Source organism: Macaca nemestrina, chromosome 15 (assembly GCF_043159975.1).
Source record: "Macaca nemestrina isolate mMacNem1 chromosome 15, mMacNem.hap1, whole genome shotgun sequence".
Taxonomy (NCBI): domain Eukaryota; kingdom Metazoa; phylum Chordata; class Mammalia; order Primates; family Cercopithecidae; genus Macaca; species Macaca nemestrina.
This window is the reverse complement of record NC_092139.1, coordinates 36486513-36502556: the sequence shown is the minus strand read 5'-3', so window position 1 is coordinate 36502556 and position 16044 is coordinate 36486513. Positions and strand designations below refer to the sequence as shown.

Genomic DNA, 16044 nt, shown 5'->3' with positions numbered 1-16044 from the left:
TGACAAAATGAGACCCTGTCTCTAAAAAACAAAACAAAAACCTTCTTTACTGAAGTGGGATTGACATGCAATAGACTTCACATACAAGTTGATATATATATATATACACACATCTATGAAATCATCACAATTAAGAAAATGAAATTTATTCTTCTACCTCTTTATAATTCCTCCGTCATTCCTCCCCATAGCTTCCTCACATCCCCCTGCTCCTGTTCCCAAGCTATCATGGGTACTTATTGCTTTCTGTTACTATAGATCAGGTTGTATTTTCTAGAATTTTATATGGATGGAATCTTTCAATAGGTACTTCTTTCTTTCTTTATTATTATTATTTTTAAAATTTTACTTTAAGTTCCAGGATACAATTGCAGAACATACAGGCTTGTTACATAGGTATCCGTATGCCATGGTGGTTTGCTGTACCTGTCAACCGGTCATCTAGGTTTTGAGCCCCACATGCATTAGCTATTTGTCCTAATGCTGTCCTTCCCCTCACCACCAACCACCTACTGGCCCTGGTGTGTGTTGTTCCTCTCCCTCCCTATGTCCACGTGTTCTCATTGTTCAACTCCTACTTATGGGTACTCTTTTTTTTCATCTGGCATCTTTCACTCATCCTAATGAATGGGATTAATGGAACAACTGGAAATTCATCCATGTTGTATCAACAATTTATTCCTTTTTATAGCTGAATAGTATTCAGTTGTATGGATATATCGGCATTTATCCATTCACCTATTGATGGACATTTGAGTTATTTTCAGCTTTTGACTATTATAAGTAAAGCTGCCATGAACATTTATAATACAAGTCTTTGTATGGACATATGTTTTCATTTTTACCTAAGAACGAAGTGGCTATATGGTAGGTGTATATTTAACATTTTAAGAAACTGCCAAACAATTTTTCAAAGTGATTCTACAATTTTACATTCCCACCAACAATGTATGAGAGTTGCAATTCCTCCACATCCTTGCCAGCACTTGGTATGATCAGTCTTTTTAATATTAGCCGTTCCAATAGATGGGTAGTGGTATCCCCATTATGGTTTTAGTTCACATTTTTCTAATGACCAGTGATGTTGAACATCTTTTCATGTGCTTATTTTTCATCTATATATCTTCTTCTGTTAAGTATTTTTTCACATTTTTCTCTCTCTTTCCCTCTATCCCCCTTTTTACATATTGGACTTTGAGAGTTCTTTATTCTGGATACAAGTATTTTATCAGATATGATCTGAAAATACTTTCTTCCAGTCTGTGGCTTGGGTTCTTTTTTTCTTAACAATGTCTTTTCAAGAACAGAAGTTTTTAATTTTGATAAAGTACAGTTAATCAAATTTTTCTTTCAGATTTTGGATTGTGCTTTTGGTGTCATATCTAAGAAATCTTTGCCTAATCCAAGGTTACTACTATTTGTTTTCTGTGTTTTCTCTTAGAAAGTTTATAGTTTTTGGTTTTACATTTAGGTCTATGATCAAATATGAGTTTATTTTTGTTTATGTTTTGAGTTTTATTTTGTTTATGGTGTGAGGTATAAATTGAAATTCATTTTTATATGAATATACAATGGTTCAGCACCATTGGTTGAAGACTATTACCTTTGCACTTGCATTGAGACTCACTTGTTCATATATGTGTGGATCTAATTCTGGACTCTACTCTGTTCTGCTGGTCTGTTTGTCTCTCTTTATACCAATACCACACTCTTTTGACTGTAGCTTTATGAAATCTTGACATTGGGAAGTGTTAGTCCTTCAACTTGGTCCTTTTTTTTTTTTTTTTTTTTTGAGACAGACAGAATTTCGCTCTTATCTCCCAGGCTGGAGTGCAATGGTACGATCTCAGCTAACTACAACCTCCGCCTCCCGGGTTCAAGCGATTCTCCTGCCTCAGCCTCCAGAGTAGCTGGGATTACAGGCACACGCCAGTACACCTGGCTAATTTTTGTATTTTTAGTAGAGATGGGGTTTCACCATGTTGGCCAGGCTGATCTTGAACTCCTGACCTCCTCCAAGGTGATGTGCCCGCCTCAGCCTCCCAAAGTGCTAGGATTACAGGCTTGAGCCACCATGCCAGGCCTCAACTTTGTTCTTTATCAAAGTTATTTTGGCTCTTCTAGGTCCTTTACATTTCCATAGGAGTTTTAAAATCAGCTTGTCAATTCCTATAAAAATGCTGCTGGAGTTTTGATTGTGATTGTATTGAATATATGGATGAATTGGGGAAAATTGACATCTTAACAATATGTCTGACCCATATCTGACCCCATGCACAAAGTATTTCTCTCCACTTATTTAGGTCTTTAATTTTTCTCAGCAGTATTTTGTAGTTTTCAGTGTACAGGTCTTTCACATCTTTTGTCAGATTTACCCCTAAGTGCTTCATATTTTTCTATTATTGGAAGTAGTCACTTTAAAATGTTTTCTATTCTAATTGTTCATTGCAAGTACAGAAAATACAATTGATTTTTGTATATTGACCTTGTATCACAACCATGACTGTGTATACGTGTTAACTACCTTGTCAAATTCACTTCGTTCTAGTAACTTTTTTATAGATTTCTTTGGATTTTCTACATAGATGATTCTTTTGTCTACCAATAAAGACAGTTTTACTTACTGCTTTCCAATCTGTGTGCCTTTTATTTACATTTCTTGTGTTATTGCAGTGGCTGGGTCATTTAGTACAATCATTGAATAGAAGTAGTGAGAGTGGACATTCTTGTTTCTGATCTTAGTTGGAAAGTATTCAGTTTTTCCACCATGAAGTAGCTGATACTACTACCATGATACTAGCTACAACTCTTTCATGGATGCCTTCTATCAAGTTGAGAATATTTCCTTTTATTCCTAGTTTGCTGAGAGCTTTTATCAAGAATAGATGTTGTATTTTATCAAATGCCTTTTCTGCAGTTATGGAAATGATCATATGGGCTTTTTTTTTTTTTTGATAATTGGGTGAATTACATTAGTTGTTTTTTGGATGTTAAACCAAACTTGCATTCCTGGTTTTTAAAAGAAAAGGGGTTGTGCAGTTTGAAGATGATATAGTATTTCCTCTTCCTCTAAGAAATCACCCAAGCAAAAGTGAAAATGAGAAACAGAAATGCAAATATCATGTCTAATGAGACCTTGGAGAGCAGAAACTCCAAACAAATTAGGTGGACAGGTTGCAAAAAAAGCAGTGGAAATTGATATAAATTGATATAACAACTTTGGAGATGACTGGGCAACATTTACTAAAGTTGAACATTTGCATACTTTATGACCCAGCAATTCTGGTGCAAAAGAAATAAGTGACTCTGTCCACTGAAAGACTTAAAAATATTCATAGATGTTTTATTGATAGCCAAAACCTTGAAACAACCCAAATGTTCATCAACAAGAGAATGGATAAATTACTGTATTTTCATACAATGGGATAGTCCACACTAATAAAAAAAGAACAAACTGGCCAACCGCCATGGCTCACACCTGTAACACAAGCACTTTAGGAAGCCGAGGCAGGTGGATTGCTTGAGTACAGGGGGTTTGAGACCAGCCTGGGCAACGTGGCAAAACCCTGTCTCTACACTAACAACAAGAAAAAAGTACAAAAAATTAGCCAGGCATGGTGATGGGTGCCTGTAGTCCCAGCTACTTGGGAGACTGAGGCTGGAGAATCGCTTGAATTCAGGAGGCAGAGGTTGCGGTGAGCTGAGATCATGCCACTGCACTCCAGCCTGGGCAACAGAGAGAGACTCCATCTCAAACAAAACAAAACCATAAAAGCAGTTTAATAAAAGAAACAAAAATGTAATTCACTGAATAAACAGAATACAGTAGAATAGTTCTCATAATATAGAAAAAGCAATTTTATAATTCAACATCCATTCTTGACCAAAATTGTTAGTAAACTAGGTCTTGAAAGAAATTTCTTTAACTGAATAAAAGTTAACTACCAGAAATCTACAACAATCTACATAATTCTTAATGGTGGAAACTTAGAAGCAAGCAGTTCATTTTAAATCAATATCAAGTCAAAGATATCTGTGAACAGCAGTTCTATTTGCCATTGTCTGGGAATCCCAGCTTGCACAGTAAGATGAGGAGCACACAGGAAGAGGCCCTAACCTGATAACATCTGTCCTTTAGATTGATGTGGTCTCTCAGTTTAGAGAGGTTCATAACTTTCATACATGTTACAAATATTTCGCAAGGATACAATGTCACATATTAATTTTAAAAACTGGTATTTTGTGGGTAAGACATTTGAAGACACAACCTGGAAAATATGATAGAACCAACAGATGTTAAATCAAGTTCTTTTAAGATGGAAAATATTTTCAAGGTAGGGAACTGTCACCGCAGAGTAACCCCAAATCTTTCAGCAAGCCCCAAAACCTGTGAAATTAACCAGTGTTCACAGTTGTGTTTGCTTTCAAAAACGGAGGCTGGAAGCCAGTAACCACAAACAAGCCACAAGATGAGAAGGGAGCTCAGCAGTGCTACCCTGACCTGAACCTGAATCCTCGCCTCATTACCATATTGTAATCTCTGCCCGGGGGAGGCGGGGGGGCGGGGGCGGCGAGGGGATGAGGGGTGGAGGTGCACTTAGCCGGGGCACATAAAATGCTGGGGTGAAGGAGAGACTGCACACACTCCAGTTCTCCCTGGAAAGCCCCATCTTTCCAGGAATCCCCTCCCCCAGTCTCTGCCTACTACCCTAAGACATCTTACAAATCCCTCTTCGCCCTACCCCTTCCCTCAAGAAGGTGCTTTGATCTCAGGCTCCCCTTCTACATTCCTTGATCAGTGATAAAGTTTCTGCTCTGCTTAACCGAACCTGGTCTCATTTTATTGGCATGAACGGCACCAAGCAGGGAAAAAAACCTACTGGGATCCAAAACCCCCTTGAGGGTCGGTAACAGAATCAGTACAAAGGATGCAAGTATGAGCTCCAGAATACAGATGAAAATGCTCAGCAGAAAAACAAACAAAAAAACTTGTCGAAAAGTGGCTGCATCCAGACCCTGTCGGATCCTCACAAATGACAGCTTTTTACCTCAGGGCATTTGATAATATCAGGCTCAGGCTGTGCCAGGAGTCAGAGTCCCAGCTCAGTTGGCTATATCGGGCTGTTCCTTCTCCAGGGTTCTCAGGAACTCTGCCGTCGATGCCTCGGGGTCTCTGGTGAGGGGGAGGGGCGGCAGGCCAGCGATTTGGGGCAAGGGGTGAGAGTCAACGAAGCTGCCACTGTGATGACAGTGGCCCTGAGATCCCTCTCCTTACCCTCCCGCCCCGCCGTAAGTGCTGGTGTCTTAGCCTGTGGGACATCCCTCCCCCCGCTCCCTCTTCCCACCCCCGCCAAGCCTGCCCCTTCCTTGCCAGAGCCAGAGGGCTCTCCTTGCGCGCCGTCCGTCCCCAGTCTGTTCGGCGAGTCCAGGGACATCGACGCTTCAGGGCCGCCAGCACATTCCCCGTGTGGATGCCCACGACCTCCCAACCGGGCCGAGCTTGGGATTTCCCTCCCAGCCTCGGACCCTGGTCTGTCCCTCTCTGCCTGAAGGTCGTCTTCGCCCTCGCCCCTCTCCGCGCGCTTGGGCCTGGGGGAGAGCAGTGCCCTCGGCGCTCCGCACCCCGCGACCGGCCTCCGGTGTCCTCACGGGGTCCCCACCGCAGGGGATCCCCCACCACGCCTTCCCCTGCCTCCAAGTAGCTGCTGTCTGACCAGGCGCTCCTGTCGCCTCAATGCATCCCGCCCGACGTGGCCCCTTCCCTCCCGACGCGTCTGTGACCACGGCCTCAATGACCTTGTCCCTGCCCCCGGGCGTTGGTCTAGCGCGCGCTGCACAGGCGTCCTCCCCCTCCCTGACGACCCTGTCTCCTCCTTCCTTCCCTGGGGCCGGCTGCCCCTCCCCACCCCAGCCTCACTCAGCCTCTCCCCGCCTACCCCTTTCTCTACGCTCACGAGTCTGAAGGAGAGCGGCCCCCTCGCTGTCTCCCGCAGCTGGCCCTTGGAGGTTCCTGGATGTCGCACGGCTTCCTCCTTTCCGGGACCCCTCTCCTTCCCGGAGTGGCCACTGACGCTCCATCTCTTGAAGGGTTACCCCTCAGCAGCTTGCGCCCCCTGACGCCGCCTTCCCTGTTCCTAGGGGCGGAGGGAAGCCCTATTGCCCACCCCCCACCCCCAGTATTCCCCAGCACGTGTGTGCACCGCTGTAGATCCCTTCTCTCCTTAGACTTAAGGCCCCTCTCGCTGACACCGCCTCCGCTCCGGTTCCTTATGCTCTCCTTGACCTTATTTTTCCGGCCAGGTCGAAGTTGTTGCTGGATCCCAGGCTCATAGTCCAATCCCATGAGAGCGGCCTACCGGGTGCGGTGGGGGAGGGCAAAGACATCCACGCAGCAGCAGCGGAGGTCACATACAGGCCGATAGGAAGGCTCGCCCTTCTTGGCCCAAACCGAATGACTTAGAACTCCATCATTTCACCATGCCCATTCTCCCCAGACTTGCATTTTTAAGCCTTTTAACGCTAAATGGACGACTTTTTCTACTTTTAAAGGAATTTCAGCAATTATGTTGATGGTATCACGTTTCGCCTCTGCAAGCTCTCTAGCTTTATTGCCTGTTATCTCTATACCCTACTCCCACTTGCCTGCCCTTAGAGTTGTCCATTCCATTCTGTTTATCTTCCGTTTTTATGTGTTCTTGCCAAAAAGTGTCTTGTTTTGCTGACATACCTTTTACATTTGTGTAAAAGGAATTGTATTCTCATTCCATTTATTTTTCAACGCTAGGATTTTAAGATTGGTTCATGTACCTTCTGCCCCTTCTAACTGTTGCCCCTTGGGCCCATCTGCCTTGTTTTACCCTTCCCTTTACCTGCCCTGCTCCCACTAGTAACAGTGCAATAGGCATTCTCATAGTGCCCCCTTATGCTTTGCTTCTCAAACAGGGTGCAATGTATCACCTGGGAATCTTGTTAAAATGCAGGCTCTTGGCCAGGCACGGTGGCTCATGCCTGTAATCCCAGCACTTTGGGAGGCTGAGGCGGGTGGATCACCTGAGATCAGGGATTCAAGACCAGTCTGGCACCAACATGGTGAAACCCCGTCTCTACTAAAAATACAAAAATTAGTCGGACTCGGTGGCAGGCGCCTGTAATCCCAGCTACTTGGGAGGCTGAGGCAGGAGAATTGCTTGAACCTGGGAGGTGGAGTGCAGTGAGCTGAGATTGTACCACTGCACTCCAGCCTGGACAACAGAGCAAGACTCTGTCTTAAAAAAAAAAAAAAAAAAATTGCAGGCTCTGATTCAGCCGGTCTGCAGCAGGGCCTGAGACTGTATTTCTAACCAGCTTCCAGGTGATGCCTATGTTGCTGATTCTGGGACTACATTTTGAGAAGCAAGGCCCTTATAGACCTCTGTGAAAATGCATTCTGGGATTCTGGGTCCTAGGGTATATGCTGATCCAATGTGATGAGTATTGCCCATCTGCTCTCCAGTCTGGCTGCACCTCCTTACCCCATACCAGCTGGGCAGAAGGGTAAAAGGTATATATTCTGCGGGGAAAGGAAGAAGGTCTTCTCCTTGCTGCTGCCCACATCCCATCCACCAGTGCATCTGGTCAGGGCCCAAGACTCCTCTCCCTCTTCATTGGAATGGACCCAAGGCTCCAGAGCAATGTCTCTGGCTAGCAATGCATGGCCAAGTCAATGATGGATCTAGGCCAGGCAACCTGGTCTCCACCCTCACCACATGGGATCCTGAATCCTCAGCCCGCCAGACATCTAGATTGGTTTGACTCATAACCTCCCTAGGCTTGGGCTTTAGCTCTGATAGGAGCTCTTGAGAAGCCATGGGGTCTTCAGTTAGTCAGGTTGTTTGTGTTTCCTTTGCCCCCTTCACCTTCTCTTGAGTAGCCTGGTAGGACTCAGATGGCCTGGCCTTGCCACTGGCAAATGGCTATCCTGGGCCTGACTTCTCATCTCTAAAATGGGATGGTCACAGCATAGCTATAATTTGTGGTGCTAGGAGCAGTCCCAGGTCCTTCACTCACATGCCAGAGCCCTAAGACAGGAGTTCTTGCTTAGTTTTATCCATGAGGAAAGTGAAGTTGAGGAAGGTTTAGCAATTTCCACTAAGGGCATGGAGCTAGTAAGTGAGAGTGCTACTATTCAAGCCCAGCCTCAGCTCATACACCAAAACCCATCTAACCATGAGACTATGTCAGCCCCATGTCCTACCTTGCTCTCGCTACCAGGCCATAATGCAGGAAGAAATACAAAGAAACAGAAAGGAAGGACTGGACCTTGGGTTTTGGCACTGATGCTGAAGGCATCTAATCAGTGGCATGGAGGGTTGCAAAACTCTAAGGCAAAAATGAACCAGGGTTCTAGGGACCAACCCCAAGGCCCTGAGTATTTATGGGGCAAGAGAAGAGGACCTTGGGTCTGGGGTTTCAAGAGCAAGGATTTTAGGGTTATATATAAAGCAGGGATCAGAACTGGGCAGGAGTTGGGGATGGCCAGGGATTGGGTGGGGGTCAGGTGTGGATAAAGTTGTCTATCATGTAGCTTACTTGGTAATAACTCAATGTTTTGTTGGAGGGGCCAGCAAGTGAACGAATGGCCAGCATTCAGGGCATCAAAGGATTGCCCTTTCCAAAGCACTTCTGGTGCCTGAGCGGCTTGCTGGGTCAGTTTTGGAAACCCTGGGACTGTGCTTTCCCCACTTACACAGCTGTGCAAGCATCTCCTGGCACCCAGCCCCAGGCCCAAGCATTTCATAATCAAAATAGTTCAACATGTGCACATTTTGAGATTTCATGGCACATGACCTTTTATATCTTGTCCACACTTAACCAACCTCTTGTTTACCATTTTAGGGCCAAAATTCTAACCAGGACAGAGAGTTGATCTGAAAGCCCAGAGAAGCATCCTGCTCCTTCAACAGTCTTTGGGGTCAAAAGATCTTTTGAGCCTACCGAATGTTCTTAGAGGTGAAAACAACATCTTACAGGTTTTTGGTTTTTACAAAATGCTTCACAAATAGATATTGTCTTTGACTCACAACAACCCCATGACAGAAGTGGCCCACCTAACATTGAGACTCAAATGAATTAATTGGCCAAGGCCACACATTGTGTAAGTGGGTGAAATGAGACTTCTTGATCATTTTCCCATAACAGAGCTTGGGATTCTTAGAGAGTGAGTAGGTACTGTCTGACCCCAGTTGGCCCATTTCTCAGACTTGGGGATGCGGACTGAGGCAGGAAGTAGGAAGTCTAGGGAGGAGGATGCCTGGGCTGCAAGGTTTGGAGGCGAGGGAGTTGAGGTCTCCTGGCTTCTGGCCAGCCTTCTCCCTGATAGATTTTTGTCACTGGGACCCTCTCTAGAGTCTGTGGTTCTCCTGGAAATGAAAAAAGGGAATTGCTGGGAGGAATGGCAAGGCCAGGGGTGCCCAGGTAGAAGTTTTCAGTGAGTCTGAAGCTGAGACAGCTGAGTGACTGTGAAAAAAAGATGCTGTCAGTTGCCAAGAGGGCCCCACGGGTATCATCACATCCATATGGGCGCTGTCAGTGGCTTGGTCAAGCTCTGCCCCTGGCTAAGCAATTTCCACCAATGGCTAAGCCATCTGTTCTGCCCGCTCTTCTCAAAGGCCCCAGCCCCTCACACCAGGAACCTGCAGCATTGACTTGAGGAAGGAGTCCGGGGTCAGGCCAGTCTACCTGTTCGGGACTGGGGGTCTGGGGCCTGCCAAGGCAGGGGGCCCTTATCCCATTGCCCTCCCTCTCCCCACAGGGTCTCAGGCCCTAGGCCAGGGCTCAACAGACACAGGCAGTGGGATGGGGTTGCCCTTCTATTGATCCAAATCCTGAGTGTAGCCTGGGTGAGTCATGGAGGTGAGGAGGCCCACGAGGCTTAGCAGTGTGGAGAAGAGCAGCAGGAAGGAGGCCGTGAAGAGGAGGGCAGGCAGGGCACTGAGCACCAGCAGCAGGAGAGCCGGTAGCAGGTGGCGCCACACGGCGGCCACGACGGGCCACAAGGAGCTCAGTAGGTAGGAGCCAGTGGTGAAGAGTGCATGGCACAGCATCAGTGCCAGCAGCAGGTAGAGTATCCCCTCCAGACCCCACAGCAGGCGCTGCAGCGGTTGCCGCCAGTTCGAGGTGCTCCACCACTGGATCCAGCTCGGGGGCACGTGGCTCACCCACCAGCGTATCCAGCCATGCCTTGTGACCCAGGCTGACCAGGGCACTGCCTGCTGTGGCCCCTCGCCAGCCCCGATGGTATCTGTCTCCACTCGCGGCTGCTGCATCACGGCTGGTGCACCTGGGGAGAGGGCCAGGGCCTTGGAGATGCCTGGGACCTCGGGGCGGGGGGCAGAGAGGGGGTACAGGGGTCAGGAGGGCACCAGTGTGGGTGGGGTGGGGCAACAGAGTTGGGGTCTGGGACTTACCTCTGGGCAGTTACCTAAGTCATGTTGCTTCCTGCAGCACCCAGGACGGCCTGGCAGGCAAATCCAAGTCCCCACTCTCATCTACCCCCACCCTTCCCAGAGGAGCCCCTTTGTGACCCGGGCTGGGGTGGGGTCCAGCCAAGAGAGGAGTCACTGCAGGGTGTGAGGCCCACCCGAGTCCCTCTGCACAGACCCTCCAGGCTGGCAGGGGAGCCTCAGAGCCCTGCAGATGTAGTTTCTCATGCTTTCTCATGGGAAGCCCTCCCTGGATCCCTGTCCCTTCCCTGCTTTCCCTGCTGGCTGATACCCACCCCTTTCCACCCTGCTCTCCTGCAAGTCTTTCTGTCTGGACCTTCATTCTCTAGAGCCACAGAGGAGGTCAGAGTGACTGCCCCCAACCCACAGGCTCTGAGATGGCTGCCACATTCTTCCCCAGGCTCCCTGGCTTGTATCCTGCCTTCTCTGGCGGCCCCAAGACTCAGACCCGGGTATCTGATACCTATATTATAGGACTGGAGGCCCTGTGAGGTTCAGGCTGGGAAGAAAGGGGTATTGTCCCACCTGCCCAGCCAGGAAGGAGAAAAGGGGGCATGAGGAAGCAGGGTGGCCATTGTATATTTGAAGGACACTGAGTTGTGCGGAGGGGCTCTCAGGCCCAAGGATGGAGACAGAAAGCCAGGCCAAGCAGGGTCAAGGGCATGCCGCAGGCTCTCAGAAGCGGGCCCAGCCCCATGAGCAGCAGCAGCAGCGCGTCCTGGAGGCTAAGTTGTCCTGAGACTCTCCCCATTTGCAGGAGTAGAGGCTCCTGCTGTCCTGGACCCTCACCGGCCCCCTGACTCTGGCCCCTCGTGAGAAGTTTGTGCTGTGGCAGAGTGCGACCTGCGGGCCTGTGGAGAGAGAGGGTGGCAGCTGGGTTTAGGGAAGTTGTCCACTGGCCTGCCTGCCTACAATGCCCACCTGCCAGGCTGTTGCCCACTTACCTATGGAGCAGGTCAAAGGCGAGGAAGCTGACCAGAAGCAGCAGCAGGGCTGGGCCAGTTGTGGAAAAGACTGCCCGGATTGTCAGCCCTAGTGCCCCCAGCCCTAGGACACTGTCCAGGAGCTGGGCCCAGTTAGGGCCCCAGGAGGACACACGTGGATGCACTGGACTACCCAACCCCTCCCCAGCACCCAGGCCCCTAGGAGGAACTGGGATCGGATCCTCAAGGGCTTCGGGTCTGGGTAAGCAGAGCCGGGTCATGGAGGGAGGTGGAGGTGACAGGAAGAACTAGTGCTGAAAAAGATTACAGGAATGGGAGTTGGGGAAGGGGTAGGGCCCTGGCAGATACAAGGGTGAGCTCGGAGTGGCGAATTAGGTTCCTGCAGAGTCTCCCCCTCCCCCATACCCACCCACCAAACCCTCCTCACTTCCTCCCACTTTGGTCAGCATTCTGGGACTGGGCACCTGGGGCATTGTGACTTGTTGCCAGGTGGGGCCGTGGGGTAGGGAGGGGGCTGCTGCTGCTGCTGCTCTAGCCTCATAAGCAGCTGGTGGCCTAGGTGGGGCTTAGCTGGGAAGTCAGGGATTTCTGAGAACTAAGACTCATCCTCTTGCCTTTGCTAATTCTCTGCCCTAGGGCCCTCCCTTGGGGATCTGAGTTGTCAGGAAGGCATTCTAACCCCATTACTATTTGGGCATCTGTCCAAGGGAGCAAGGTCTGCTTTCTTCTTCCTGTGAGTTTGCAGAGCTGCATGTCCAGGGGCAAGTCATTCAATATCTCTGTCCCCAGCTATCTTCCCTGTGGGTCCTTCTGGGGGATTTTTCAGGCCTGCAGTTCCAGATTGCAGAGATGGGCTCTGCCAGGAGACTGCCTGAGGCTTCTGGGGCGGGGCTGTCATATAACCTGCTAAATGGGGGTGGGAGAGGAGGGGGCTGTTCAGGTGTTCTAAGCACTACAGTTTATAGTGGGTATTATGCATACTGGGGTTCCAGTAATGAGGTAGAGGACATGAATTTAAGAGGACTATGACCTAGTAACCCACATATTAGAGGTTAAGGTTACACTCAGAATGGAGTTATATGAACTTATAACTGAGAATGGAGTTATATGAATGGAAAATGAACATATAATGAAGGGGTTAGTCACCTCGATTATCAGTATATCATATTACACTGATAATCTGTAAATGGGTGGTAGCCATAGGAGTCCAGCGCATCTCAGTTTAGTGACTTGAGAGGCAAGAGTGGAAATGTGTCATAATTAAGAGAACTTAACCTTTGCCCGCATATCATACTTTGAAGGAAAACTGGTAGGGGTGGCAAAAAGGGAGACAGTGGCCATACAGCCCCTAGGAGAGGAGGAGACAGAACAAGAATCAGGCTGCATATCCACCTCTAGCAGGCCTTGCCCAGAGACCAGTGTCACCAGCCCTAGCGACCGTGCACTGATCGCTCTTGCTCTGGCTGTTCTTGCTTATCCAGCAGCTGGACTTTCGGAGTAGATTTGTCCATAACGGGATAAGGTATAGCAGAAGATCCCAGAATTTTTTTTTTTTTTTTTTTGCATTAAGTTCCAATTGTGTTTGTAAAGGAGCATAAAGGTCTAAGATTGCCAATTCCCTGAGCCTGATCAACCCTGGATGCATCCACACAATTGCATTCCTGGACATACAGACCTGGGGAGCATGTCCTGAAGAGTCCACCAAGATGAGGCTACTCCATATTGCAGGGCATGGGGGGATCGGAGAGACTAAAGCTCCTTAAAGATTTACTATGCACCAGGTGCTCTCCACGCATGTATAGGAGAGTTCTGTCTGTGATTTTCTCAGAGTTTATTTTTTATTCAACAATCATTTATTTAAGTGCTTCTTACGGGCCAGGCACTGTGCCAGATGGTGAGTGTATTAGGCCATTCTTGCATTGCTATGAAGAAATACCTGAGACTGGGTACTTTATAAGAAAAGAGGCTTAATTGGCTTGCAGTTTTGCAGGCAGTACAGGAAGCAGGGTACCAGCATCTGCTTCTGGGGAGGCCTCAGGAAACTTCCAATCATGGCAGAAGGCAAAGGGTGAGTAGGAGCAAGGGAGAGAGTGGTGGTTGGGGGAGTTGCCACACACTTAAACAACCAGATCTTGAGAAAACTCACTATTTTGAGGACAGCACCAAATGAGGTATCCACCCCCATGACCCAAACACCTCCCATCAGGCCCCACCTCCAACATCGGGATTTGAGATTTCAACATAAGATTTGGACGAATATTCAGACTATATCAATGGGTCATAATTTCTAAAAAGAGAACCTGAGGTGGGGATACTTGTACACATGGTTTATTGAGGGAGTGCTCTCAGGAGGAAAATGTTTTTTTGTTTTTTTTTTTTCGAGACAGAGTTTCGCTCTTGTCACCCAGGCTGGAGTGCAATGGCACCATCTCAGCTCACTATAACCTCTGCCTCCCAGGTTTAAGCGATCTCCTGCTTCGGCCTCCCAAATAACTGGGATTACAGGCGCCCGCCACCACACCCGGCTAATTTTTGTATTTTTAGTAGAGACAGGGTTTCACCATGTCGGCCAGGCTGGTCTCAAACTCCTGACCTCAGATGATCCACCTGCCTTGGCCTCCCAAAGTGCTGGGATTACAGGCATGAGCCACCCTGCCTGACCAGAAGGGGAAGATTTTTAAAAATGAAGAGACTCTTCAGAATTGAAGGACATGATTCTCTAGACCATAAGTTTCCACCAATTCACAGCACAATAAGTGAAAAAGGACTAGCTAACACCAAGGCATATAATGAAATTCACATTAGCAGGGATAAAAAGACACTCCTAAGAGCTTCCATCATATAAAAAATCACATACATTGGATCTGAAGCAAGAATGGTATCACACTTCTAAACACCAGTACTCGTAGCTAGAAGACAATAAATGCCCTCAAAATGATTTCCAATACAGAAATGTATATGTCTAAATGATTATTAATTGGGAGGGTAGAATAATGACATTTCAATTATACAAGTTCTCAAAAATTTGACCTTGCATATACCCTTTCTTAGAAAGCTACTGGAGGATGTGCTTCAGCAAAACAAGGAATTAAACTAAGAAAGACAGCAATATGGCATTCAATAAATGAGATTAAACACAGAAAACGGATGATGAGAAAAGCCTGGGATGTCAAATATACTCCCGGGTAAAGAAAGTAACCAACCCAGCCTGAAACCAGAAGATGTGCTCCAGGAGTGATGTCTCCAGAGGAAAATGAAATCAACTGATTATTAGCTATGTTTGGATATATTGAGTAAATGTTCAGTTATATTGGAAGCTTTGGGATTGAATTAATGATTGGTGCCTAGAAAACTAAGCAAATGATGAAAACAAAGTAATTACTAACTCCAGGTAGCACAAAAAGTTAAACATAGTATTTATTTATTTATTTATTTATTTATTTTGTTTTGTTTTTTGAGACGGAGTCTTGCTCTGTCCCCCTGGCTGGAGGGCAGTGGCGCGATCTCGGCTCACTGCAAGCTCCCCCTCCCGGGTTCCCGCCATTCTCCTGCCTCAGCCTCCCGAGTAGCTGGGACTACAGGCGCCCGCAACCGCGCCCGGCTAATTTTTTGTATTTTTAGTAGAGACGGGGTTTCACCGTGGTCTCGATCTCCTGACCTTGTGATCCCCCTGCCTCGGCCTCCCAAAGTGCTGAGATTACAGGCGTGAGCCACCACACCCGGCCTAAACATAGTATTTACATAGTCATAACAAAAGCACTGAATATTGATTCCAAATGGTGATATAGCTTTATGAAGACGGAAGGAGGGAGTGTATGTTTGTGTATCTGGATGTGCGTATTGAGGGGAAGGTGGTAGAAAAACTCCTTTTTTTCATAGCAGAAATCCACAGATAATAACTACGTATAGAAAAATCAAGAAATGCACAGTGGCTCACATCTGTAATCCCAGAACTTCGGGAGGCTGAGGCGGGCAGATCACTTAAGGGCAGGAGATCAAGACCAGCCTGGCCAACATGGTGAAACTCCATCTCTACTAAAAATACAAAAATTAACTGGGCATGGTGGCAGGCATCTGTAATCCCAGTTACTTAAGTGGCCGAGGCACAAGGGTCACTTAAGCCTGGGAGGCAGAGGTTGCAGTGAGCTGAGATCTTACCACTGCACTCCAGCCTGGACAACAGAACAAGAAATTGTCTTTAAAAAAAAAAGAAGAAGAAGAAAAGAAAAGAAAAAAAGGAAGTAACAAGAAATCTAAGCATAGAGAAAAATATAGGAGAAATAACAAAAAGAACTAAAAGTGCTTGGCTTGGGAAAGGCATAGAGCAGAGTCTTCTATTACAAGCCTAAATGTGATTTACCTTTAATACTATATTGTAGCCTGGATGTCTATGGAAAACTGTATGAAGATTTCTCAGATAACTAAACATAGATCTACATTCAATTCAGCAATCTCACTACTGGATATCTACCCAAAGGAAAATAAGTTATTATATCAAAAAGACACCTGAATACATAGTTTATTGCAGCACAGTTCACACTTACAAAGATATGGAACCTATCTAAGTGCCCATCAACTGATGAGTGAATAGAGGGAATGTGGTGTGTGTGTGTGTGGAA

The 16044-nt window shown here is 47.2% G+C and overlaps 2 protein-coding genes across 6 annotated transcripts; both read right to left on the bottom strand.

Annotated features, from left to right (window-relative positions):
* Positions 1–9134: 9134 nt before the first annotated feature.
* On the bottom strand, positions 9135–10583 carry LOC105481615 (transmembrane protein 239). 5 transcript variants are annotated; one of them, XR_987049.2, is made up of 2 exons: positions 10446–10532; positions 9135–9398 (listed from the first exon to the last, which is right to left on the bottom strand). XR_987049.2 is itself a non-coding variant. In XM_011741332.2 (2 exons), exons 1-2 carry the CDS (start codon positions 10524–10526, stop codon positions 9814–9816), a joined length of 609 nt encoding a protein of 202 aa, XP_011739634.2. In that variant the 5' UTR covers positions 10527–10541; the 3' UTR covers positions 9135–9813. The 5 variants fall into 5 exon arrangements, 4 of the variants coding, with proteins under 4 accessions (XP_011739634.2, XP_011739635.2, XP_011739636.2 ...); XM_011741332.2 differs by having other exon boundaries at positions 9135–10355; positions 10460–10541; XM_011741333.3 differs by lacking the exon at positions 9135–9398 and adding an exon at positions 9836–10318 and having other exon boundaries at positions 10446–10583.
* A 460-nt stretch (positions 10584–11043) lies between these two features.
* On the bottom strand, positions 11044–11860 carry C15H20orf141 (chromosome 15 C20orf141 homolog). The gene is made up of 2 exons (XM_011741331.3): positions 11426–11860; positions 11044–11332 (listed from the first exon to the last, which is right to left on the bottom strand). Exons 1-2 carry the CDS (start codon positions 11683–11685, stop codon positions 11095–11097), a joined length of 498 nt encoding a protein of 165 aa, XP_011739633.2. The 5' UTR covers positions 11686–11860; the 3' UTR covers positions 11044–11094.
* Between the last annotated feature and the right edge of the window lie 4184 nt (positions 11861–16044).